Here is a 25,684-nt window from a genome sequence, read left to right as displayed (position 1 = left end):
AGGAAGGGAGTTGGATCCCAGGTGGACAGTGATCCCCACTGAGGAGGACAGCAGGATCCTCGAGGTTGGTGGGGCAGTGTGGAGAAGCAAAGAGGCACCAAAACTTCTTTTAAAGCCAAGGAAAGTCCCCAGGCCATGAGGAAGAGTCTGTATCTCTATCTCATTTTCACAAAACCTGTTACCTCTTGTGGACAGTGGCCAGGTCTGCTGTTATCCCCATCTCCCAGCATTAGGCTGTGGATCTTGTACAGCTCTGCACGTCTGTAGCCTCCAGCACCTCCAGGATGTGGCTGCAGCTCTTGGCACCCACAAAAACTTGTATTCCATAGCTTGGTATTTGTGTGTGCTGGGTTGTCTTGACCCAGGGCTGTGTCATTATTGTCCCCAGTCCTGGCACCCAGTGGGAAAGAGCATCCCAGGGAAATTACTCCAGCCCTTCTCTCCCTTTTGCTCCCAACGTGTATTCCAAGTGCCTCAGTTTCCTCAGCTCTGACTATGACCCTGGTATTGCAGGGAAACGAGAGGTTTATAAAACACCTTTGAGAGACAGCCACAGGCAGTTCTGATGCTTCAGTGGGCACAGTCCCTATGCAGATCCCAATCTCTGGATTTGTTCAGCACAGGATCAATTCCTAAGGACACAGAGGGGAAAAAACAATACAAGCGAGAAGAAAATCAGGTCCAAATTATGTGATCCCAAGCTGAGCTTTCCTCCCTTTGAGATGTCCGGGTTTATATCCCAACTGCTGGTTCTGTCAGGTGTGCTTCCTGGCTGGGTTTCCCTCTGCTCCCAGCTCTGCTTTAGCAGGGATATTCCCTCTCTGGTGGGGGAGCTGAGAACCCACACTTTCGTATTAGTGTGTATTTGCTCTATTTCTCCTTAAATCCTTGAACTCCAGCAGCTCAGACGGGTTTTAAAACCAGCTGCCTTTCAAGAGTTAACAAAAGGAAGGAGTGAGCAAGGTTTTGTAAGGAATTAAAGCCAGGCGGAAGAGCCTATGGGAAAGAGCCTGTTACGAGCCCCGGGGCTGCAGGTCACCAGTGCCGAGGAAGGACTCGCTGCCAGGGTTGATTAGGTCCTTGTTTAAGCCTAGAGAGTGAAAACCTCATAAGGAGCTGCCGGCAGACCGGGCGGGGACACTCCGGGCTCCGAAGTGACGAGGCAGCAGTTCGCTCCGGCCGCCCCGCTCGCCATGTGTGTCATTCACCCAGCCCTATGATTCATCTCCTCAGCCGCTAAAAGCCTCCAGCTACTCCAGAGCCGCTGCCCGTCACTCGTGGGGGGCCGGTCCAAGCAGTCCCCCCACCCCGGGGCCCCGAGAAGATGGGTCAGCTCTCCGTGCCGCTCGGCATCCTCCTGCTCTGCGCTACTGGCAGCTGGGGTAGGTTCGCTCTGCCGCTTCTGTCACTGCTCATAGCCATTTAGTGAAGCTGTTGCCTGTTACTTCTACAAATCCCAGGACTTTCTGCCTTCCCAGGGTCTGTGATTTCATGGGAAAATCACTCGGAGGGGGAGCTGGCAGCCTGAGCTGCAGCGCGCTCCCGCATAGGAAGCGCTGCTCACGCCGGCCGGGCTTCGTCTGGGTCGGGCCAGGAACTTCTCAAGGATGTTATAGGGTCAAGACATATTTTGGTGGGTTATTCTTATTGGATGTGGCAGATCTTACTGGATCTACCTACTGCGTGTTTGGCTCTGGTTACTGGTTTGTAATGCAAGGACTGGGGTGTGACTTGGGCTTCATCCTTTATAAACAGAAAATTCACTGGGAGAAATCACGTCAGGTAATTCCTCCCTCTGCCAGTACATTTTAAGGGCGGGGGGGAGGAGGGTAGGGGGGAGAGGGCATTTGTGTCAGCATTGCTATCCTGTGTTATTTTTCTCATGGATTTTTTTATGCTTTTCTTTAAGAAATCCGATTTCTATCATCATATGATCTCAGGATAAATGTAGTTTGTGTTTTAAAATAGTTTTTCAATGTCAGAAGTACAGAAAAGCCTGGAAGAGCATTATCTCCTCCCCAGGTGTGTTCCTAGTGACTCGGCCTCAAAGGGAATCTAGAAACTGCAATATGGTGATTTATAAATCGGTCACATTGTTTTCATGGCCAGAATTGGGGTTTGGGCTAACATTGTTCCGTCTAAAGAATTCCAGACTTTAGTGAATTCCCAGGAACAGCCTGAGGCTCTGATCTGCTGCCGGATGGAGCTGTCATCAGTACAAGACATGGGATAACCCCTGCAGGAGTTTGAGTTCACAGAGCTGCAATTTGGGGCTGTGCACGTATCTCTGGTGCCTGTGCTCAGTTTGGGGCAACCCATTTCCAGGAAGATGCTGGCAGGAAGGGAGAGGCCTGAGAGAAGAAACACCCCAGAATGGTAGGGTGGGGATCAGCCAGAAAGCCCAGATCCTTATCACTAGTCAAAGGAAAAGGCTGGAGAGGATGTGGTTTGTACCTTTATCAAGTTTCCTCAAATGTCTTTATCAGGTTTTCTCTGTGCTCATTCTTGCTCAATTTGGCAGAGGGGGAAAACAAAGTGTGGCTGCTCCTGCACCACTCAGAGGGTACTCTGAGTGCAGACTGGGACTGAGTAATTTTCTCCAGTCAGGACAGGGTGATGCTGAGCCACAGACGTCTGGGGTCTTTCAAGTCCATCACTTCCCTAAATTCAGTCCCAGGCTGGATGGGGCTTGGAGCAACCTGGTCTAGTGGAAGGTGTTTCTGCTCATGGCAGGGTGTGGAACTGGGTGGGCTTTAAGGTCACTTCCAATCCAGGCTAGTCTGGGATTCCCTGCTTTCACCTCTCTCAGGACCACAGCTCTGCCCAGCCCCAGGTGGGTAGTTCCCATCATTATGTGCAGTTTATCTCCCATTTCATTGTATTTCAGGATTGCTTTTTTCTTTTTTCCCAAAAACTGGAGTCTTTAGGATCAGCTCATTGTATGAAAGCAGCTGCTATCCTAGTTTACAAATGCAGGTTTTGTACTTGGGTTTATTAGTTTTTATGGCAAGGAAAAAAAGCTCCAAAGATGGAAAAAAAAAAAAAAGTCACTAGAAAATATAGAATTTGTTAGTATAGGCTGTAGTGGGATGGTGTTGACTTGCTCACAGCCAGGTAGTCTGGGAAGGACTGCCAGGCACTCACAGGGCCACAACCTGAGAGGACTCCAGCTGCACATCCTTCCCATCTCTCACATCCTCCACCTCCTCCACATCCTCCACTTCTGCCCATCTGTGCTTTTGTTCCCACATCCTCACAGGATCCCTGCTCCCACAAAACTCTCCCAACACTGCATCCCAGCATCCAGCCATGCAAACAGTGCTGGAACTGCCAAAAAAGGAGCATTTCCCTGTGGTGGGGGTGTGCAGTTGCCTGCTCACAGCAGGAGCAGCCTCATGTTTGGATGGTCGTAACTGCCCAGGTCCTGCTCCATCCAGCCCCATGGAAGTGCAGCCAAAAATGGCCCTGGACAGTGCTGGAGATTGGTTCCAAGGAAGGGAAGGGTCCTCCATCCCCAGGAAAGTGGAGTGGTGGACACCATAGGAAGCACAGGGCTGTGTGAGTCTGGGAGCAGATACAGACCTCCAGGGAGCCCCAGGCAAAGCCACCAGCATTGGCACGGTGGCATGATGGGACATCAGACCCCAGGGCAGCCTTGGGAACGGCAGCATCCCCCCCACAGGGACTTCCCAGCTGCAGCTCCACCTGAGCCCATGGGCAGCTCCCTAGCCATGACGGTGCTCTGCCTAGGTCTATGGCCCTCATTCCAAAATCCACCAGAAGACTGGATTTACATCCCCAGCAAACAGAGGGGACAGCAGATACAGAACCCCTGGGCTTTGGGGTGGCAGCAGAAGGAGAGGAAAGGAGACCACCAGGGTCCAGGGGCTGCACACAAGCAGGAGGTAATTTGTACCCAGTGGTGAGGAGCAGATGAGCTCAGAGGGTCCTGGGGCTCCTTAGCCTCAAGATCAGATTTCATGGCATGAGGAGGCACCCTGGGACTCTGCCAGCAGACATGACCCTGGAATCCTCCACATGGAGTTTTAGTGGAACCTGGTCTCATTGAAACTGAGGTTACCACTGCACAGGGGAAACTGAGGCAGAGAGTGGCTGAGGGACTGGGTCAAGTCACAGCGAAAACCTGTTTGAGGCAGGATTTGGACTGGTGAGTCTCATGTCCCAGAGCCCTCGTGGAGCCGTTGTCAGCTCTGCCCTTCCCCAGCAAGGTGGGTGCTGGGGCAGAGCCAGGTGACTAAACCAGATAAAACCCACCATGAGGGGACAAAACCCACACTGGCATTAAACAGGAGCCTGGCCCAGCAGCATTGCTGTGGCACTCTGTGCTGTAACTGCCTGAGCAGAGCTGAGCAACCACAGTTATAAGCCAGCAGCTAGACATGGCTACCACACGAGGGATGTGAGAGTGGAAAGCAGGGATACTCCTGGCTTGTGGCAGGCGGGTACTTGGCACCTCTCCCCATCGCCCTCATCCTGGTCTGGTATCAAAGAGCCAGGGCTCCCCAGGGACCTGAGATTTGGAAGCTGTTTCTGCATTCAGGCAAGTGGCCCCGGGCTTGGCAGCTCTGAGCATTTAGTCCAGAGCACCTAGAGCTGCCAGGGCTGTTCTGTCCCTGAGGGCTGTCTGGGCACTGCCTCCCAGCTGGCTCCCAGCTGCACAGCACAAATCCATGGCATGTGCTCTGGCTGCAGCCACCGGCACTTGGCAGGGCAGGAGGGATTTCACATGGACACAACAGGAGCCGAGAGTCGTGGGAGATGGTGCTGTCATTGCTGTTTTCAGAGAGCCCTTTGCCTTCCCTCTTCCTAGCCCTGTCCACCCAAGGATCAGTGTTGCTGGTGGCACATGGCTGAGGTGCAGGAAGCACTGCAGACCAACCTGTCACTCTTCTGGGCAATGTTACATTTAAAATCTGTCCCATCCTCACATGGAGCCAGGTATTTCAGGGTATGATGAGAGCTCTGGGCATGGGTGCTGCCCCAAAACTGGTGCTAAATAAGGCACTTGGGCTCAGCCTTTAGTTGAATCTGGGACAAGTGGGAACTGCAGGTGTCATAGGTGCAATGGGGGCACATCCCCAAGCAGCCACTGGCCCCTGGGACAGCCACAGCCTGTGACACCACCCTCAAATAGACACACACAGGTGTGAACACGTGTGTACACTCCCTGGCTACGTGCCAGCAGGCAGGAGAGCACGGTGCTGTAGTTGTGGTTTTGCTCAAAGATCTGATGATATTGTTTCACCATTTCCTCTTTCTGCTTTGTGTTCCCTTTCCTGTGGTTGTGGGACACTGCTGGGACAGCCCTGGGCAACCATGGGGGCACACAGGGCAGAGGGGGAGTCCCTAGTGCCCACTGCTCCCTGCCAGCATCCCCCAGGCTCCCCAGGCTGCTGTGTGTCCCAGCCAAGTGGATACTTGGCTGCAGTTTTCTCTGCCTGGGGAATCCTAAAACTGCTAAGATGCTTGTGCCTGGGAGGGAGGAAGAGCCAAGGGTGACGCCACAGCAGCGATGTCCCAGCCACTTGTCACATCGGCCGTTGGCAGCAGTAACCGCAGGCCCACCCACTCTGGTCTGTGTCAGAGGAGCTCCTCCTGCCCCTGGGCTCCACAGGCATTTTGTGGCCCTTTAATTCTCCCCCACTGGCTCACTGGCCTCTGCCTTCAGGACTGGTAGCAGCAGGTATCTCCCAGAGTCCCCACAGCCACTGACAGAGCCCAAGCTTTCCTGGGACATTGGTGCCAGCCACCACCAGCACATTTCTGGACTTGTGCCCTTTCACTCCCCTCCTTTTTCTGGATTTGAAGCCTAGCCAAGACCAGCCACTGAGTTTAGTGTCTGCTCAAGGTGTCAACAACCACCCTGGGTCAAGGTGATGGGAAGAGGCAGACAATCCCTGGCAGGGCTGTGGGTACCACCCTGAATTCCCTGGGTACCTTGGGAATTTACCCTTTCCACTCCTGCTGCCCCAAAGTGTCTGCAGGAGTGTCTCCAAGGATACATGCACCCCCTGCCAGGGGGCTTCACTCCAACACCCATGTGATGCTGCAGGGGTGAGAGGACCCTTCGAGGAGCTGGCAGGTAGGGAATGATGCTCAGCCTTGGGCAAGATGAAGCCCAGCTCATACTAGGCTGGAGACAGCAAGGAGGCAACATCCAGGGTTTGCAACTGGGAAAAGGGATAGAGAAGGGCCCTAGTGGAGCTCTGGCTGCTCAGGAGCTGGTGGCTGAGCACACATGTGAGTTTAGGTTCTGTGGGCTGTAATTGCTCTGTTTTGTTGTTTCAGGGGGCAACATCTGCACCACCCGTGGGGTGAACTCCTGCAAGCAGTGCCTGGCTGTCAGTCCCCTCTGCGCCTGGTGCTCTGCTGAGGTAAGAGCTGGGGGCAGAGCAGGGCCCTGAGAAGGGCAGGGGAAGAACCTTTGGAGTAAGTCTAGTTTACAGCCACAAGCTTAGTCTCCATCTGTTCCCACTGTATCTAAACAGACTCCTTAGTGGCACCTGGCTCAGAACCTCAGCTCAAGGCACTTGGTCAGTGGGCACTGCTTCTGCCTTGCTCCAAAAAGATGCCCCTTATCTGGGTGTGTTGGTGGGAGCTACATTGAGCTGGCTAGGAAATTGTGGTGTTTCCACTAGGAATTCACTTTTATCTTTCAAACAATGTACATTTTAAAAGTTGGTTTACTTGTGGTTTGCTTCTTGGAAACCTGTTGTAAAGCACTGGCTGAAGAGGCCTAATTCCTGGAAGGGCTGAAAAGGGAAGGGCACCTGGAAGGTCTGCAAGGAGGAATCGAAAATACTCATCAGAAGTTAAAGGCTGGGTTTTAAAGCCTTTTTCATTAGAAATAAGGGGAGAAGACAAGGTGCCTGGTTTTGGTTACTAAGCTAAAGTGGATGTGAGTGCTCTCAAAGCATAGTATTTGGGTAGGTGAGAGCCAAGCATATCTGCCACGTTGCCCTCCAAAAATGCTGCCCTGGGGGTTAATCCATTGGGTAAGAGGAGGGAGTTTCCCAAGGGGATGGGAGAGGAGCCCCAGGGCAGGGCCAAGGGAGGTGATAGGGATGGGGAGAAGTGATGAAACCTTCAAGGCTTTCCTTGCTTTCTTCTTCTCTATCCTTGAAGACCCACTTCTATCAGCTGCAACTGTGCCCATAATGCCCACTGGGACTTGGAAAAGATCTGGGAAAAGTGATCCAAGGTGGAAAACGCTGCTCAGTCATGCCAGCAATTGTCTAATGCTTTGGGGTCAATGCATACCCAGAGGGGAGGCCTCTGGCTTGCTGCCCATCAGATCTGACGCTTGGCATGTGGTGTGAATAAAGATGTTTGTGCCCATCTTATCTCCCGCAAGGAGTGGCTAAAACATGCAGCTTGATAAGGGGCCTGGCTTCCCTCTCCGAGGGGGAATGGTGGCTGGCCTGGGCTCTTCCTTCCCAGCCGCTGATCCTGGCCGGCACCGGTGGCTTGACGGTGCAGAGGGAGCCGTGATGGGTTTTTTCCTCCCGAACAGCAAAGGTTTCCAAAAAAGGAAATATTTCCAGTGCTGCTCCGAGCTGTGCTGCCGGGCAGGCACGGCAGGACGGAGGGAGCCGTCCTGCTGCTAGGCCCAGCCCCCAGAGCTGGGCTGTGTGCTCCGATCAGCAACTCTGCCTCCAACATCTGGACCACGTTGTCTTAATTTAGCAAATGAGGGTTTTTTCTGTGGGTTTGTTTAATTTCCCTAGGGTAGGGGAGGGTTCTGATACTGCACAGCCCCCCGTTTTTAAAGTGACAGTGCCCATATTTGTGTTCCTTCTGCTCCCACTACAGCCCTTTTGCACTCACACTGCCTTCCCAAGGAGCCTGGGGTGATGATTTACTCCTGCTCCATTCTGGTTTTGGATTGGAGAAGGATTTCATGATTTCATTGTGGTTTCTTGTGATCATTGACCACCCTCCCACCCCTGAGCATTGATGCAGAGCAGAGTTTTATTTATTTTTCAGAAACCTTGACCACTCTTACCAGCAAATAGATGTTCTCATCTGCTTTTCTGGAAAAAAAAAACAGCCAAGCTGTAACACTGAGACATATATCTAAAACCCCTTTGGAGATTATTGTGACCAGCCTGTCAGGATCTGCAGGATTTCCTTCAGGGTCTCACCCACCCAAAATGTCACCCACTCTGGGTCTCTTGGAGGCTAGACTGGACCAGATTTGAATTTCAGAGAAGCTGCTGGAAGGTTTTAGCTTAGTGTGTGGAGGTATCTGTGCTCTGAGCACTCCCAAGAGCTGTCCTGCAGAGAAGCTGATGCTGCATGTGGCTGTGTCCGAGATGAAAACAGAGATGCCCTGGGGAATACGCAGGTTCCCACAGGCCGCCGCCCTGGGAGCTCAGGGATGGAACTGGCTCTGCCAGAGCCCTGCCTGACCCTGCCCTCACTAATCAGCTCTGGAGGCAGTGAGTGGGATAAAATAATCAGGTTTGCCATTCTGAAGGGAGTGTGAGCAGATGTTTGCTCTGCAGTGGGACAGAGGGCAGGGAGAGCTGGCGAGCATCTCTGGGCAGGGCTGTGGGATGGCTGGGATAGAGAGGGTGCACACGTCTCCCCACATCTCCCTGGAGGGAGCTGGTGCCATCAGGGCTGTGCTGATAAACCCAGGGAATGGGTTTCTCATGGATGAAATCCCTGTACTGTGAGTTTGTCACCAGCAAGCTTCCTCCAGGTCACTCCTAACTAGGGTTGTGCCCCAGGAGTTGTGTCAGCAAAGTGGCAGAGTCCGGGGTCAAAAACAGACTGGGGGCTGCCAGGTCTTGTAGCCAAATGTCCCACTTTTGTGGTAGTTTTTGTTGTTGGGGAGGCTCCTGTAAGTCTTGAGTCAGTCACCGTATTTAGGACTCCAAAGAAAGGGGAAGGATGCAGACATGTCTAACCTGGGCTTAAACAGTTTCTCCATGGAAATCTCACAGCAGGAATGATGCTGTTAATCCCATAAGGTGCCATGAGGCCTCTGAGGTCCTGGCAGCTCCCTAGGATCTCCAGGTGTCACTGAGCACCATGGTTAAAACCCACCTGCCCAGCATGCTTTTCACCCACATATTTTTCCAGTGATTTCCCTGACTGGGACGGGAATGTACATGATGATTGATGGGATCTGGAGTGAACCAGCCACCCCTTCTCACAGCAGGGAGCCCTGTGGAGTAAGCTTATGGGTGGGTGGGTGTGAGGGAGCTAATTTGGAGGGATGACTTGTCCTCCTCTCTGTCAGCACACTGCCCAGGCGGGGGCAGGGTAGGAACACGCCTGCTGATGTATTTTTTGGCTTTCACTTGGCCACAGTTTCCAGAGGGCTGTGGGCCAGCCAGGGCCTCCTGACACCATTTGTGTTTTTCTACTCGTTTGCATAAAACATACAAATTCATCTCTGGGTTCAACCAGCCTGAACCCAGCTCAGGGCAGTTGATATCCTGCATGGGAACTTCTCTGGCACTGGAAGGCTCAGCAGTGGATTCCAGCATCCCAGGAGTAGGGAGGGCACTGAACCAGGCCCACCAGGACTTGTGCCACCTCCCTTTGCTGCAGGAAGAGGCTGTGGTGGTCCTATGCTGGAGGACTCTAATATAGAAAGATTTGGGCTGAGGGCAGGAGATAAAGAATCCCTTTGGAGGGGAGGGTGGGTGCTCCCTCAGCAGGAGCATGAGGCAGCAGATCACAGCAGTGTTGGGCTGGGAGAGAAATTCTTCCCATATTTGTCTTCATAGGCAACCAAAGGAATAGGAACCCTCCTGAATGTTCTGTGATAACGCAGAAGCTTTCTAGGAAAGGAGGGACAAGGCTGGAGCTCACCATGACTCCACACTTTGTGCTTCCTACCCCTGACAGGCTCTTCAAGGCTTCTCCCGCAGCCCCAGTGCCTTTGCTCTCTTTCACTCCTTTTTTGGTGCTCCTTTCCCCAGTCGGCTCCATCCATTAGGAAGCTGGAGAGCTGGAGATAAGTCTGATCCACTTCCAGACAGGAACTGAGCACTGCTCTGTGCAATGAGCTCACCCACAGTGGACACTCTCCTTGTTCATGGCAGGATTTATAAGGGCCCTTGTTGGAAAAATGGGGGAAAAGGTGATTTGTCTTTTGTCAAAGTAATAAATAATTTTAAAAGTCCCACACTGCCTCTACCCAGCTTGCCATGTTCACATCCTGCCTCACCCTCCTCTAGCCATCCCAGAGAGATGGGATTTCCTTTTAGCTCTGCCAAAACCCAAACCTAAGGCTCCAGCTGCCAGGAGTCAGGAGGAGGTTGGCAGGGGTGTGTTATCCATCATTCTTTGGCAAGGACTGATGGGCTCCTGCAGGAGTTGCTCCAGCAGGAGTTGGTGATCCCAAATTCCCTCTGTCTGCTGCCTTCCTCAGGCAAGAGACCATGTGCCCTAAGAAGCCTTTGATCCTGTTCTGGAGTTAGGTGTGATAAAGCAGGGGCTCTCCAGGGAGAAGGTGGGGTCCTTTCTCCTTCTCCCAGCGTAGTCCTGGGAGGCTCCTGACTGTGTCCCTCTGCTGCAGGTCTGGGCACAGTCCACCCCTCGCTGTGACCTACATGCCAACCTCCTGCACAACGGCTGCAGGCAGGACCACATCGAGTCCCCCAGCAGCAGCGTCACCATCCTGGAGGACCGGCCCCTCAGCAACAAGGGCTCAGGGGGGTCCACCACCACCCAGATGAGTCCCCAGAGAATACAGCTGAACCTGCGGCCAGGTAAGAGCCCCCAGACTGCTGAAGGAAGGGGAGATGCAGTGGGAATAACCCAAAGGGCTTAGGCACTGAGTGAGCCATCGCTCTGCCTCAGTGGCCAAGGTGGTCTCGTGTCTTTTTGGGACAAGGCCAAGGCTGATTGCAGCATAGAATCCTCCAGAACATCTCGGGTGGGCAGCTGAGCTCTCTGATCGCTGTGTTCGTTCTCTTGCCTCAGTCCTGAGGTGTGTGAGGGGCAGGATAGGATGCAACTTCAACAACACATGGGGTATTTTATAAAGCCGTTCTGAGGTACTGCTGCTGTGCTCAGAATGTCTGGGTGGAAGTCAGCTCATATCTAACAAGCCACAGAGCAGCAACCAGGGTTGGGCTGCCACCAGATCCCTGTAATATCCCAGGCTCTGCTCAGGCAGGCAGGCTGGAGCCAATTAACTGCTCTGGTCCTTTGCCAGCATCCAGGAGTTTCAAGGATGCCAGGCAGGAGGCAAAACTATAGTGCACATGGCCTCTGTGCACATCCCTGGGCACGGCCAGGAGGAGTCCTGCCCCACTGGAAGGACAGCACACAGAGGAATCCCCACACAGTCCGGACATGGAGCTGTTAAGTGGCCCTTGTTCTCTTTAGCTCTAAAGGTTGTTGTCAGGAGGAAGGTGAGTATGCTGCTCTGAGTGCTGTAAATCCCCATTCCTTGGAATAAAGAGGAGAGACCCCCCAGCTTATCTCTGCCAAACCAAGAAGGTTTGGCATAAGTCATCTGCCTTGACTCATGCACCAACATCAAATCACAAAGGATACAAGCAGGACAGGTCACAGCTCATGTTCCATGAATCCTCATGGTTTCATCTCAGTGAGAACAAACAGCTGCTCTCTAAGCACAAAAATGGGACCCCTGGCTCCATGGTGAGTTCCCAGCACAGCTGGAGAAAGGATGAAGCTTTTTGGGCTGTCATAAATTTTGAAACTTTCTTCATCCTGAAAGAACATGGTGTGCAGATTTAGACAGAAATGTGAAAACAATAATAATTTAAGCTCAGTTAAGGCCTTTTTTCTCAACATGTGAGGTGTTCCGACAAGGCTGCAGCTGTGCCCTAGGTTATGTTTCAAAGAAACCATTTCAAAGATTAGAAGAAAGGACCTGTGTCTCTTAAAAAGGCAGAAAGAAAAGGTCAACCGTAAGTGTTTTCAGCTTTTTTTTTTTTTTTTGATGTGCAAAAGTCATCAAAACTGGGATGTTTCCCAGAAGGTTTTTGGAGGTTTTTGTTTCAATGGAAAATGTTTCACCAAAATTTTCTCAGAAGGGGCTGGGAGAGCCAAGAGGAGAGGAAAGAACAGGGATTGAGGAGGGTGCAGAAAATTATCAGAGTCCTTGGAAGCTCAGAGAACTCTGAAGAAGCCTTGCACCCTGCCTTGTGATCCCTTTAAGACCTGCTGCCCACACACTGGGGGTTTCCCTCACTCCATCCAGCTGTTCCTGTAGGATATCTTGAGAGGTCAACCCTGGACAGGAAGATCTGCTCATGTCCCAGCACTGAGAGTTTAGGAGAACAGGAGACATAACCCCCATCTGCCATAGAATTCCAGAACAGTTTTGGGGTTGGAAGGGACCTTGAAGACAATGCTGTTCCACTCCTTGCCATGGGCAGGGACACTTTCCACTATCCCAGGTTGCTCCAAGTTCAATCCAACCTGGCCTTGGACACTTCCAAGGGGTGCACAACACATCTCCTGTGCAAGCACCTGACTAAGAGCTTTTCCCTCTGTCTAAGGGTAATGTTCTCCTCCTAGAAGCTTTAGCCATCCCCTTGGGTTCCTGCTGACCTCTCCCCGCTAATCCTGTGGTAAGCTCCCCTCCTCCTTCCAGGAGACAAGATCTCACTCTACTGCCCTGTCACTTTGCAGATGACTCCCAGGTCTTTCATGTCCAAGTGCGTCAGGTGGAAGATTACCCTGTGGACATCTACTACCTCATGGACCTGTCTAACTCAATGAAGGATGATCTGAGGAACATCCAGAACCTGGGCACAAAACTGGCCAGTGAGATGCGTAAGCTCACCAGCAACCTACGCATCGGCTTCGGGGCCTTTGTGGACAAACCCATTTCCCCCTACATGTACATATCTCCTCCAGAAGCCATCAAGAACCCTTGCTATGAGTAAGTCCAGGTTGAGAGAGTCCTGTAAGGGCCAGAAGTTGATGGAACACCACTGCAATGTGGCTGGAAATCCACATCAGTTGGTGAAGAACTGGAGCCAATAGAAAGGACCTGTGTTTGAGAGGTTCTTGAAAGGTTGTCTCCCAAAGGAAGGACAACAGGCTGGAACAGGGAAAGAGTGTGAGGAGGAAGGAATGGCAGGGGTGTTAGGAACTTAATTCATCTCCCATTCCCTATTCCTCTGTGCTACTAGGAGCGGGGTAGACAGAGGAGTGAAGTTGAGCCTGGGAGGAAAAGAGAGGAATGGAGAAAGTGGATGCCTAATTCTGGACAGGGTTTAAACCTTGGTGCAGTCTATTTTTTGCTGGCACAGGGAGGAGGAGCAGGTCTAAATTAGAAATACGATTATCACAGGAAAGCTCTTGAGTGAAAAAAATTTGCATCATGTTTTCAAAAGAAATGTTGAGGCTGGAAGAAAACTACTCCTAAAAATCCCAGCAGGACTGAAGCTGGGAGCTGACCTGAGCCCAGCATCCCTACAACATTAATTTTATTTAAAAGGTCCTTCACCAGCCTCAGGGTCTTGTGGGGACATTGGGTCCCTCCAGCACATCCTGGGCAGGACCATGGGATGTGGAATGTCTGTAGGGCAGGGATGGGAGCTGGAAGAGCCTGATGATCCCTGTGCCCTGAGTGCTCTCTTTCCACAGGATCGGGGAAACCTGCCTGCCCATGTTTGGGTACAAACACGTCCTGTCGCTCACGGATGAGGTGACTCGCTTCAACGAGGAGGTGCGGAAGCAGAGCGTCTCCCGGAACCGCGATGCACCTGAGGGCGGCTTCGATGCCATCATCCAGGCCACCGTGTGCGATGTAAGGGGCAGAAAGGCCTGGCTGGGATCAGCACAGGGTCACCAGGCTGGGCCAGGCGGGTTGGCAGGGACCAATCAATCCCTCTGGACTGCAAGAGCCGTAGTGAGGGATGCGGGGTTCCAGGCGGCTCTTCCAAATGCAGATTATTACATCCAAGACGTTACAGCAGTCCAGGGTCGTAGGCGACAGGGCCTGTGCCTAAAGCTGTCAGCTCCAGCTGCAGGCAGGCCTGGAGACCCTTAGCTTAGGGTACAAATGCATTATATACTTTGCTGAGCATCTTAATACAGTATTATTATTAACTTTTATCTATAGCCTATCATAACTACTATAATTGCCATATTCATCTCACTATTCTCCAACTACTAAAAGTTAGTACATTACAGTTGAAGCTAGAAGTTGTTTTTCAGTTTTCTTGCTGTGGAAAATTCATTCTGAGACCTTTTTTCTACTTGCAACATCAGCTGACTTGTTTGCTTGTACTATTTTTCTACTTGGTAAAAGCATCTTCGTGTTTGAGGTGGGTTTATCCTTTGCTCTAAGTCAGAAAACCTCTTCTAACTAACATATCCTTTGCTTCCTCAGCAATTCTTTTCTTCTATATCAAATCTTGCTTCTATCTCTATTCCTTCTTCAGATTCTACATTGAAAAATCTTTCTGCCAAGCATCCATATCTGTGAGACTTTCTTGTCAGACTTTCATGCTTCCCAACGCCGGACATGATCATAAGCCTTGCTGAGTTGTTGTATGACTGATTTCTGGAGAGGGTCAACATTCAAGTGAGACATTTCCAGCCCAATAGTCAAGGGAAGAGCAGGACTCTCATGGGATCGTGGTAGGGGAGAGGAGCAGAGCAGGCGCTCGGGAACAATCTCATGTGAGCCCTGCAGTGACCAGTCCAGAAGAGATAGCACCTCCTGTGCCTTCACCTTGGTTTTGCTGGAGATCTTGCATCCCTGAGTCATTAGCCACATTGATTAACACTCTAACCAATTAAAACTCATCTTTCACCTACAAGCAGCCCATGGCCCCCTTACAGACCCCACACTCCCACACCACTTCCCTGCGAGAGCAATTGCCTTGGTTCCCAGTGCTGAGGTTGGTCTCTACAGCCAAGCCGTGACCCCCTGCACCAAGGCAGCAGTGGGGTGCTGGCACATGGGACTGCCCTCAGCATGTGCTGACACATGACTGGGAGCTGCCTTTCACTGCAGGAAAAAATTGGCTGGAGGAATGATGCTTCCCATCTGCTCGTCTTCACCACGGACGCGAAGACCCACATCGCACTGGACGGGCGGCTGGCTGGCATCGTGCAGCCCAATGATGCCCAGTGCCACATCGACAAGGATAATTTCTACTCTGCCACCACCACACTGGTAAAGCCTGACCTAGGCATGGGGTTGTGGAGCCCAGAGCACCTCTTGGGTCCCCATGGGATGGGAAAGGTGTTTCAGCCATGGTTGGAGAGCAAGATGGGGACCAAGGTGGGTCCTAGGCTATAGCTCTACTCTTCCCCAGGACTATCCCTCTCTGGGCCTGATGACTGAGAAACTCTCACAGAAGAATATCAACTTGATCTTTGCTGTGACAGATACGGTTGTTGGCCTCTACCAGGTACCAGATGCAAAGCCACCCTCCTGGGTGGCTGATGGGCCATGGGTGGCTGGACATGGCTTGGTGGTCTGTCCTATCAAAGCTCTCATGTTCCAGGACGGGGTTTCGCCCAGCCATGGCACATTTACCCATCACAAACAGACCCTGTTTATGATATTCCTACAGAACTACAGCGAGCTGATCCCAGGCACAACTGTGGGCACCTTGTCCAGAGATTCCAGCAATGTCCTGCAGCTCATAGTGGACTCCTATGGGGTGAGTGTGCAGTGTGATGGCCCCATAACAGCACTCTCCGTAACAAAACAGCCACCGCTTCCCACTGCCAACAACACACAGATTTGTCACCTCCCCCAGTCCCAAGCATCCTCCTTGGAACAGCTGTGAGCATCTGCCTCCACCCATGTGTGCAGGCACCCCGAGGGTGGGAGATCACTGTGTTCACCGCCTGTCCTTTCCTGTCTTGAAAACTTTTCCCTGTAGAGAATGACACAGCTGAGGCTTGAGAAAGATTTGGGGCACTTGGCTCATTTCCCATGTGCATGGGAGCACCACTGTGGTGCTGGGGGCAGGGGAGGACCCCACCAGGCCTAAGCTCTGCCCCGCCTGTGCTGTGTCTTCATCAGTCCTCTCTCCTTCCCTAGAAAATCCGCTCCAAAGTGGAGCTGGAGGTGCGTGACCTCCCTGAAGAGCTGTCCCTGACCTTCAATGCCACCTGCCTCAACGACGAGGTCATCCCTGGGCTCAAGTCTTGCGTGGGGCTCAAGATTGGGGACACGGTGAGGATCCCTCTCATGGGCTTGGCTTTTCTCCCCTCTACATAGCAGTACTGCCAGGTCATCTGTTGCTCTGCACCAGCACTATCTGCTTGTCCCATGACCTCCCAGGTGACACAGACCCTGGAATCTCAGCACTAGAGAGAGAGGTCCAGCAGGGTGGGTGCAAGGAGGAGAATGCTTTTTTGAATCTGCTGGATGCAACTCTGATGTCTCTAGCTCAGCCTGGGCTGCTGCCCACAGGGCATGGGAACCTGGAATCATTTGGGTTGGAAAAGCCCTCTAAGACCATCAAGTCTGATCCAACCACTAACTGATCTCTGACAGGTCCAGCACTAAACCATGTCCCTAAGCACCATATCTCCAGGTTTTTTTAACACTTCCAGGGACAGTGATTCTATTCTTCCCTGGGCAGCCGGTGCCAGAGCCTGACAAACCTCTTAGTGAATAAATTTTTCCTAATATCAAACCTAAAATTTTCCTGGTTACCATGGCAAGCACATTATCTAGCCCCCATTGTGCTGGGACAGCTTTGATAAGCTTTGATGAGCCCAAAGGGACCTGGTGGCTCCCATTTCTGAGCTCCTTAAGCTGGGACATGGACTGGAGCAGGTACTGACATCCAGACACACACCTTTGCCCTCCAGGTGAGCTTCAGTATCGAGGCCAAAGTGCGGGGCTGCCCCCAGGAGCAGCAGAAATCCTTCACCATCAAACCTGTGGGCTTCAAGGACAGCCTGACGGTGGTGGTGAACTTCAACTGCGAGTGCTCGTGTGAGAGCCACGCCGAGACCAACAGCCCGTCCTGCAGCCATGGCAATGGCACTCTGGAGTGCGGCGTGTGCCGCTGCAACCCTGGGCGCCTGGGCTCACACTGCGAGTGCTCGGAGGAGGAGTACAACCCCTCACAGCAGGACAACTGCAGCCCCCGGCCAGGCCAGCCCCTGTGCAGCCAGCGTGGCGAGTGCATCTGCGGGCAGTGTGTGTGCCACAGCAGCGACTTCGGGAAGGTGACGGGCAAGTACTGCGAGTGCGACGACTTTTCCTGTGTTCGCTTCAAGGGCCAGATGTGCTCGGGTGAGTGCTGGGCTTGGCAGGGAGGCAGCTTGGGGCTGTTTAGGCTGACTGAGATCCTGGGCAAGGGAGACACCAGTCATTTTGGGGCTTGTCCTGTGAATTGTCCCCAGTTCTGACTTGTTCAGCCGTGAATCTACCCGCACCAGCCCTGGTCTGAAGTGATGCAAGGGGAATTACTACCTTTTTGGCCACTGATAGCACCTCCTGTGCCTGAGACCTGGGAGTGGGGATGGGCTAGAAGGTTAAAAAGGAGGCCTGGTGTGGCTGGTGGGGACCAAGCAAAGCACCTCTGGGGTGTACAGGGCAGGGACCTTGCTTGAACCATACAGCTCAAACACATTAGGAGTACTGCTCTGCAGAAACAAACTCTAGGGTGGAGGGGGAGGGGTGGGGAGAGGTGGGTTTTATCCTCCACCCAGTTCTGGAAGACTTTCTATTGGCAAAAGTGTTGGGGAAGTAAATCCTCCCTCCTTGCTGGCCTTACAGCATCTCCCCTCCTGAATATTAATCTCTGCCACATGTTCCCAGACTCCCCCTCTCCAGCCCAGCTGCTCTCAGCATTGGAAAGAGAGGACTAGGTCCTTGGGTTGTCTAGTTTTCCTCCCACAGAAGAAGCCCTCCTGCAGAAACCCCATCCCAACAGCAGCTCCAAATGTCCTGGTATGCCAGGGCCTCTTACCCATCAGGAACCTTCATTTAAGGTTCCTTCCACCCACATCTCCAGTCAACACTGAAGGTCTGAGTGAATTGCAGTGCTCTGCCCATCTCATGTATTTAAGGGATGTGAGAGAGGTGACAGTGCATAGGAATGAGGCATGAAGCTGTGGCACATCCTCTCCAGGAGCAGAGCACCACAAAACTGATTTAAGGGGGGAATGGGAGAGGGGTAGCCACTCCCATTCCTAACCCCAGCCTCCCTCTGTAAGCCCAGAATAGGTGGCTGCTAACAGAGTGTCAGAAAAAGACAACAATTCCCTGCTGAAATCCCAAAAATCCCCCAGGAAAACATCAGTGGCCAAAGCTGATTCCACTCTGCTGGAGCCCAGCCTGGATGAGGTGAAACCTGAGGCTAGATGACACTCGATTCTTGCTCCCTAATGTCCCCAGACTGAGTTTTTGAGATCCCACCTGCCCCTCAGGACAACTTCATGGCTCACACTGCCTCTGTGCTGCTCAGATTGATCCTTTATCTTAACAGCCTGCTGATAATGGAGGTGGAAACACTGGGTTTCCCCCACCTTGAGTAGTCAGTGTCCTCAAGGAGCCTGTTCCTGTTTGAACAAGGGCTGCAGGTCCCTAGGATGGGTGAGGGGCAATGATGAAGAGCTGCCCCTGGCCAGCGTGGGCTGTTAATTAACCTGAACTCTCTGACCCTGTTGAGCCACTTCTCCCCAGCCTACCCGTCTGTTTCCATGCCTTGTCACCCAGCGTGGCACTATTTTCCTGTGAGTCAGCCCTAGTTCCTCATTAATGGGGTTATACATTTATTTCACATGCCAGTGCCTCCAAGGGCATGGCCGGGAGGGTGCCCAGCCGATCCCCTGCTGGGAGCAGCATTCCCAACGTGTCCCTCCCACTGTGCTCAGGGCTTAGGACAGGTCAGCGCCTGCAGCTCCACAGTGTTTCTCCCACTTGCTGTGTCTCCTCTTTGAGCTGAAATAAACCACAATCCAAATAGCTCCAGGGTTTGGCAGGATTTGAGCATGCCTATCTGTCTGTCTGAGTAAGCCAGTCTCAGTGAGTGTGTATTGGGCTTTTCCCAGCAGTCAGCTTTCCCTGTCTGGTCCAGGCCTGAGAAAGGAGTCAGACTTGGGGGCTTTGACCAGATGTCCTGACTCAATCTGAAATTCTAAGCCACAGAAAAAAACTTGACTTGCTCAGAGACAGATCTGATGGAGCATCTCCAGTTGCAGCTGCTGGAGCTGGGGCAGCTCAGCCTGAAAAGTGGGAGTTTGTTCTTGCTTGGGGGGTATAAGAGGAGTGTTGGGGACATGATGAAGGTCCGGGTTTGGTGTGAGCTTCTCTGTGTCCCACCCCAAGGACAGTGCAAAGGAATTGTCCTAGGTGGCCAGTCTGCCTTGCAGTGCCCACAGAAGACGAGCTGCCACTCTGGGTCATAGGCATCCATACGGGGAACTGCTGACAGGCTCTGTGGAGACACTTAAGAGTTCTGATGCCTTTTGGTTGTCCCCAGGCCATGGGCAGTGCAGCTGTGGGGACTGTCTGTGCAACTCAGACTGGACAGGAGACTACTGCAACTGCACCACGCGCACGGACACGTGCATGTCCAGCAACGGGCTGGTGTGCAGCGGCCACGGCTCCTGCGTGTGCGGCCGCTGCGAGTGCACCCAGCCCGGCTCCTACGGAGACACCTGCGAGAAGTGCCCCACCTGCCCGGACGCCTGCACCATCAAAAAGTGAGAAAGAGCAGAGGGCTGGGACAGGTCATACCACATTGTGGGCTGGCAGAAAGCTGGGATAGGTCATGTTCCACTGGGGAGCTGGCAGAGAGCTGAGAAGGGTCATATCCCATCATGGAGCTGGCAGCACTGGTGGCAGGAGCTCTCACTATCTGCAGCCCCGTAGGGCTGGGACTGCTGTGATTTCCACAACCTGAAACTGAAAGGTGTGACAGTTCCCTGAGGAGAGCATGGAAAAGCTCATGGTACTTCCCTCCTCTTCCACAGGGATTGTGTGGAGTGCAAGAAGTTTGAGCGGGGAAAGCTGGTGGAGCAGCAGTCCTGCAGCCGCATGTGCCGTGACGAGATTGAGACGGTGCAGGAACTGAGTAAGAGGAGACCCAACCCCTGTTCTAATACGTGGAAATCCAAGGGGCTGTGTATGCCACATGGGGACTCTGAGCCTCTTCCTCTGGCAGGTGACAGGGGCAAGGATGCTGTGAACTGCACCTATAAGGATGAGAATGACTGTGTGATGAGGTTCCAGTACTACGAGGACTCCAGTGGCAAGTCCATCCTTTATGTCATCGAGGAGCCTGGTAAGACCCAACTGCCATGCTTAGGCTGGGGGCTGCAGAATGTACTGTGCTGGATTTCTGTGCAGAACAGGGGAATGTTGAGTTCCCTTTGTACCTCCCACTCCAGCCAGGCTCATGGGGCACCACGGCTGGGGGCTGAGAGGGATTAAAGAACTTCTTTGTCCCCTCCTCAGTGCCAGCAGGCCATGATTTCCTGCCTCTCAGGTATCACATTTCCTAAGTTATTTCATCCCTTCAGTGAGGCCAAGGATGGGGGTTCAACCTTCCCACTGCCCTGATCCTGTGTTTGACTTTGTGGGGGTGATTTTTCTTGGGAAGCAGATAAGAGAGGGCTCCCATCAGCAGCTTGGGGTCTCCACTGACCTCAGCTGAGCCGGGGGTTATGTGGCTGCAGATCCTTCAGAAGCAGGGCCATGAAGGCAGCCACCTGCTCTCACTGCAGCTGTCTGCCATGGGCAGTGTACAGCCCACACTTCCCAGCCCCACAGCCAGATGGGAGAGGAGAGACAGGGCAAAGGCTGGGGTGGCCACATGGCCCAGGGCAGTGTGCAGGGGGAGCAGGAGCTGTGTAGGCTCACACTGGATCTCCCTGCCCCCATTTGCTAATTCAGTGTTGACACACAGACAGAGGCTGGGGCAAACTTCACAAGCACAAGGACTTGGTCTCCAGTGTCATCCCCCACTGTGGGCAGGACCTGTGAGGCCCCTGATCTAGCTCTAGGCTTGGGTGCAGACTCCCACCCTACAGACAGGTGCTCAAGTATTTTGGCACAGGTGCCCCATGGACGGGATCCTCCTTCACAGAGCCTGCTGTGCTCAGGGTAGAGGCTTCTGCTTGCTGGCAGAGGAGGATGATGCCCTCCTGAGACCAAAGGAGCTCCATGTACCCATGGCCAGGTAGCCCCAGAGCTGCTTTAAGTTGCCCTGGGGGTGCTGAGCTCCCCCCAACCCTGCCCTCCTCTCTGCTCCAGACTGTCCAAAGGGGCCAGACGTCCTGGTGGTCCTGCTCTCGGTGACAGGTGCCATCCTGCTCATCGGCCTTGCTGCCCTGCTCATATGGAAGCTCCTCATCACCATCCACGACCGCCGTGAGTTCGCCCATTTCGAGGAGGAGAAGGCCAGGGCCAAGTGGGACACGGTGAGGAGCAGTGGATTGAGTGTGCTGGGCAGGAGCCCCAAAACCCCACAGCCTCTGCCTTGAGGGATCCAGATCCCAGTGCTCCTGGCATGAGAGCCCAGCTGCTGTCCCATGACATGGTCCTTAAGGGCCAGCTTGTCTCATTCCTCTCTAAAGCCTGGGACAGTGTCCCATGCAGGACTCAGGGTGACACTGCCAACCAGGACACCCCTTCCCTGAGCCTGCTGTGGTCCCAGGGGCTGTGCACAGGTGATAGGAGATGTCCTAGATTATTTTTCCCCCTCCAGCATATCCATAGCACTTGTCAGCAGCACGGCCCCCTTACTCACTGCTCACAGCAGTGTTTCCATCCCATGAATGAGGCAGAAGGTCCCACCTGCCACAGGATGCTGGAAAGCACTGAGGAACCCCGAGCACAAGGGAGGGGGCTGGGACAGGACTGGTACCTGTCCCCCACTTCTCCTCCATCTCCTAACCCCCCACAAAGTGAAGGGATGGTGTGGGATGGGATGGGATGGGAGGGGATGGGATGGGATGGGATGGGATGGGATGGGATGGGATGGGATGGGATGGGAAGCTCTTTCAAGAGGTCTCTCTCCTCCCGAGCTCCTGCTGCTTTTCCTTTCCTCCACAGCAGCTTTTCCCTCTTCTGCCACATGAAACCCTATGGGGAGCCATTAAACTGCTCATCCAAAGCCTTGGATGGAGACAGGGATCCACCACTCCATGCTGAGACAGTACCTCAGTTACCCCAGCTGTTAAGTAGAACAAATGCTGATGCCAAGCACAAAGTGATAATGCTCTTTTTCATCTTCTTTCTTCCTCCAGACCCATAACCCTTTATATAAAGAGGCCACATCTACCTTTACCAACATTACATACCGTGGGAACATGTAAGGATGCCACATCCAACACTGGCCATGGGATCAGCTGATGATCCATGGGATCTCCTGGAACCCAGTTTACAGAAGAGCTTGTTTGTGTCTGCCTGTGTGAATGACTGGATGTGATTTAACAAGTCCCTGACTGTCTCCAACCCCTATTGTCTGTCACCCCACTGTAACTGCAGGGACGTGCTTTCCATGGCAAACCTTGGTCCTTACCTCAGCGGGTCGCTCGCAAAGCCACCGGCCCCCCCAAACACTGAACACAGAGAAATGGGATGATCTCTGTCAGTCTGTGAACTCTTTGGTGCTCATTGGGCCATGGGCATTTCAGGAGCAGCTGCTGGAACCACATGCTGAGCTGTGCTCTCCTCCACAGTGTGTGCTGATGAAGCTCTGCCTGCTTGGAGTCCCCTTCTGCACTGGCCTCAGTTCCTCTGGGCACAGGCACCTTCTCCTTTAGGACAGAACAGCTGCCAGCAGCAGGAGCCATCGCTGGCTTTCGGGGTTCAGGACACTGCTCGAGCAGCCCAGCAGCTCCTTTCTTCTTGCAGCCACATGTCACTGGTGCTGCTGTTACCCAGGGTGGTAAAAAGCTGTGCCCTGCATAACAGTGCCCTCCCTCGCTCCCTCCAATGCATTCAGTCTATACCACCTGCCAATTCCATGTAGCATCAGCTGTGCTGGTACCAGCTGCAGCCTGGCTCAGCCCCTGGGATGGTGCTGAGCTCCTCCTGTCTGCCTCCACTGTCCCTGTGCCACCGCACACATGGATGTGCCAGCAGCTGCTTCAGGAGGGTCATGACACCTGATATCCCTTGAGCCTGGCCACCTCTCTCCCCTTACTGTGTTTTTTGGACTGTCTAAAACTGCACCACCCCTGGACTTCTGTGTGGCTCAGGGTTCCAGAAGAGCAGGCAGGGGTCAGGCTCTGTCCTGCTGCCTGGAGTTGTGTGTCGCCCCTGGAGGAAAACAAAGAGCTGTCCCAGGGGCAGTGCTGGGCTGTAACAGTGCTGCTGCCTGGTCCCTGCCCTGCCAGAGCACATGGCTCAATTCCCCTCAATTGCCCCAAAAAGCAACAGTGACCTTGGTCCCATTGTGGGGTTGGCCCCAACGGCCCCAGCAGCGTGTTGGCTGAGCTGGTGGCCCTGTGCCCCTGTTCCCTGGCTGGCCTGTCCCAGCAGTGTGGGAACAGGGGCAGCAGTTGGTGCTGGGTGGGATCTGGGGCTGAACCCTGGAGGGGGGCCAGCAATGGATGGGCAGCACTAGAGTGCCAGTGATTCACATCACAAAAATAAAAATAATAATAAACAAACAAGAACCAGGGGGAAAAAAACCAAACACCACTCAGACTACGATCAGTGTGGTCCTCAGCCTGTGTCCAGCTTTCTACCCTGAGGGCAGCCCCTGACAGCCCAGCACAACTAGGGGAGCTGGTTTGAGATGAGATGGGTTAACAGATGGCAGAACCAGGGCAAACAGGGCTGTGGGCCCCCCATGGGGGTCTCTGCTTTGTTACTGGTTCCCTCCTCAGGGTCAATAAAAAGTTGGGGGTCACAAGGTGGGCCAAAGCCCACAGCAAACTATGGTACTGGCAGCACCTCATTTGCATGCAAGTGGGTGAACCCCAGCATGCAACATCCTGTTTGCTTGGGTCTCTGACACCCCACACACACCCCGTGCTACCAGGTGCTCCCAACCCACGCTGTATCCAGGCACCTTGGGCAGTGTTCAGTGTCCCTGGCTGTGCCAGGCAGGGGCTCAGTGGGTGATTCCAGCACCCAAGTGGAATCTGGGCTTGAGTGGAGTTAGGCCCAGCTTGGTTTGGCCACAGGCTGAGCATTTTGTCTGCTGGTTGACTCAGGGAAAGGCAAAGGCAGAGCCTGGCTACAACATGAAGAAGCAGGATGAGCTCCCCTCAGGCTTCCTGGGGCTGCTTCCACTGGAGAAACCCCAATGATTCCACATATGCTATTCAGGCAGGAGACTTCCATTTCCCATGGAGCTGCGGGATGAGGCATACCCCAGTTTATCCCAGTTCACTGCCCTTGATGCCAAGGGGTACGGCTATTTGCAGGATCAAGCCCATGTCCACAAGCAGCAGCTGTTGGGAGTCGGGAGTGACTTTTCCACCCCAAAATCAAGGCGGTGTCGCTGTGCCGGACAGAGCAGACGAGAAGGAGTAGTCGGAGGTCCCTCCTGGGGCAGGGCGTGGACTTTGTGGTTGCTCTCAGCTCCCTGGGAGAAGCCATTTGGGAGCGGCAGTAGGTCCAAGCCCGCGGGACGTGCCCATTGCGGGCTGCATGGAGGCTGTTGGAGCCCGGCACCACTAGATGGTGGTGTCTGTACGTGTTCGGCCCAAGCCTTCCTCCTCCTTCTGGGCGGCTGAGTGACCATCTCCCACACTGGTCAGGAACATTTGACCCAGGGAGGTTTCCAGGGAGTGGGGACACCTTGAAATCCATCCCACTGACACAGCTCCTACAGCAACACTTAAGGCCAGAATTCTTTTTATTGCTTCTTTAATTCCTGGAAGTGCTGAAGTGCTCTTTCCTTGGACCCCATCAACTCCTTTTGTAAACTGTTTTCTGCTAATAAATGCAAAAAATAAGCAAAGCACTTCCAATACAGACAAAAGATGACAAAAGGTGTGTTTTGTCTGATTCACAATCCAGAATGGGGTTTTCTACGTTTCTAGGGAATTTTCTGAAATGAAACACATCTCGCCATTCATTCTAGGGAAGCAGGTCAGTGTTGGAGTGCTGAAGTCCCAACACTCTAAATGGAAATCCATTTTCCAGAACAGAGTCTCCAGGAGGTACTGAAGGACATGACTGTAGATGGTGAGTACATCAGCACTTCAGGATAGTTCAGCATCTGGAGCATCTGCAAGGCAGAAAACTTAAGATTTGGAGAAGAAAAGAAAGAGATGGAATTAAAAACAAAAAGCCAAAATGCTGCATTTTCCTTGGCACAAAATCACAGAATAATTTAGGTTGTTATATTTTGGGCTCCCCTTCCTCAAACATATTTGCCGAGAGGATTGGGATTGTTCAGCCTGGACATGAGAAGCTCCGGGGTGACCTAACTGTGGCCTTGCAGTACCTGAAGAAGCTGACAGAAAGATGGTGAGAGACTTTTTTACAAGGGCCTAGAGTCATAGAACAAGGGGGAATGGTTTCCCACTGTCAGAGGGCAGGGTTAGATGTAATATTGGGAAAAAATTCCTCCTTGTGAGGGTGGGGAGGCCCTGGCACAGGGTGCCCAGAGCAGCTGTGGCTGCCCCATCTCTGGAGGGCTTCAAGGCCAGGTTGGGCAGGGCTTGGAGCAACCTGGTGGAGTGGAAGATGTCCCTGCCCATGGCAGTGGGTGGAATGAGATGGTCTTTAAGATCCCTTCCAACCCCCAACCATTCCATGACTCTG

The 25,684-nt window shown here is 53.1% G+C and overlaps 1 protein-coding gene across 2 annotated transcripts; it reads left to right on the top strand.

Annotated features, from left to right (window-relative positions):
- The first annotated feature begins 1,084 nt into the window (after window positions 1-1,084).
- Window positions 1,085-24,889, top strand: ITGB3 (integrin subunit beta 3). Of its 2 annotated transcripts, XM_039701058.1 has the most exons (15): window positions 1,085-1,382; window positions 6,310-6,395; window positions 10,559-10,751; window positions 12,649-12,901; window positions 13,612-13,774; window positions 14,990-15,151; window positions 15,294-15,389; window positions 15,555-15,644; window positions 16,031-16,165; window positions 16,810-17,239; window positions 19,434-19,656; window positions 19,927-20,027; window positions 20,118-20,237; window positions 21,209-21,375; window positions 22,204-24,889. In XM_039701058.1, the coding sequence occupies exons 1-15, from the start codon at window positions 1,325-1,327 to the stop codon at window positions 22,270-22,272; spliced, it is 2,346 nt and encodes a 781-aa protein (XP_039556992.1). In that variant the 5' UTR covers window positions 1,085-1,324; the 3' UTR covers window positions 22,273-24,889. The 2 variants fall into 2 exon arrangements, with proteins under 2 accessions (XP_039556992.1, XP_039556993.1); XM_039701059.1 differs by lacking the exons at window positions 21,209-21,375; window positions 22,204-24,889 and adding an exon at window positions 21,012-21,180.
- The last annotated feature ends 795 nt before the right edge of the window (window positions 24,890-25,684 follow it).

Source organism: Passer montanus, unplaced genomic scaffold (genome assembly GCF_014805655.1).
Source record: "Passer montanus isolate IOZ18808 unplaced genomic scaffold, ASM1480565v1 scaffold148, whole genome shotgun sequence".
In the NCBI taxonomy this organism is placed as follows: domain Eukaryota; kingdom Metazoa; phylum Chordata; class Aves; order Passeriformes; family Passeridae; genus Passer; species Passer montanus.
The sequence above is the reverse complement of the archived record's forward strand: the minus strand, read 5'-3'. Positions and strand labels throughout refer to the sequence as shown.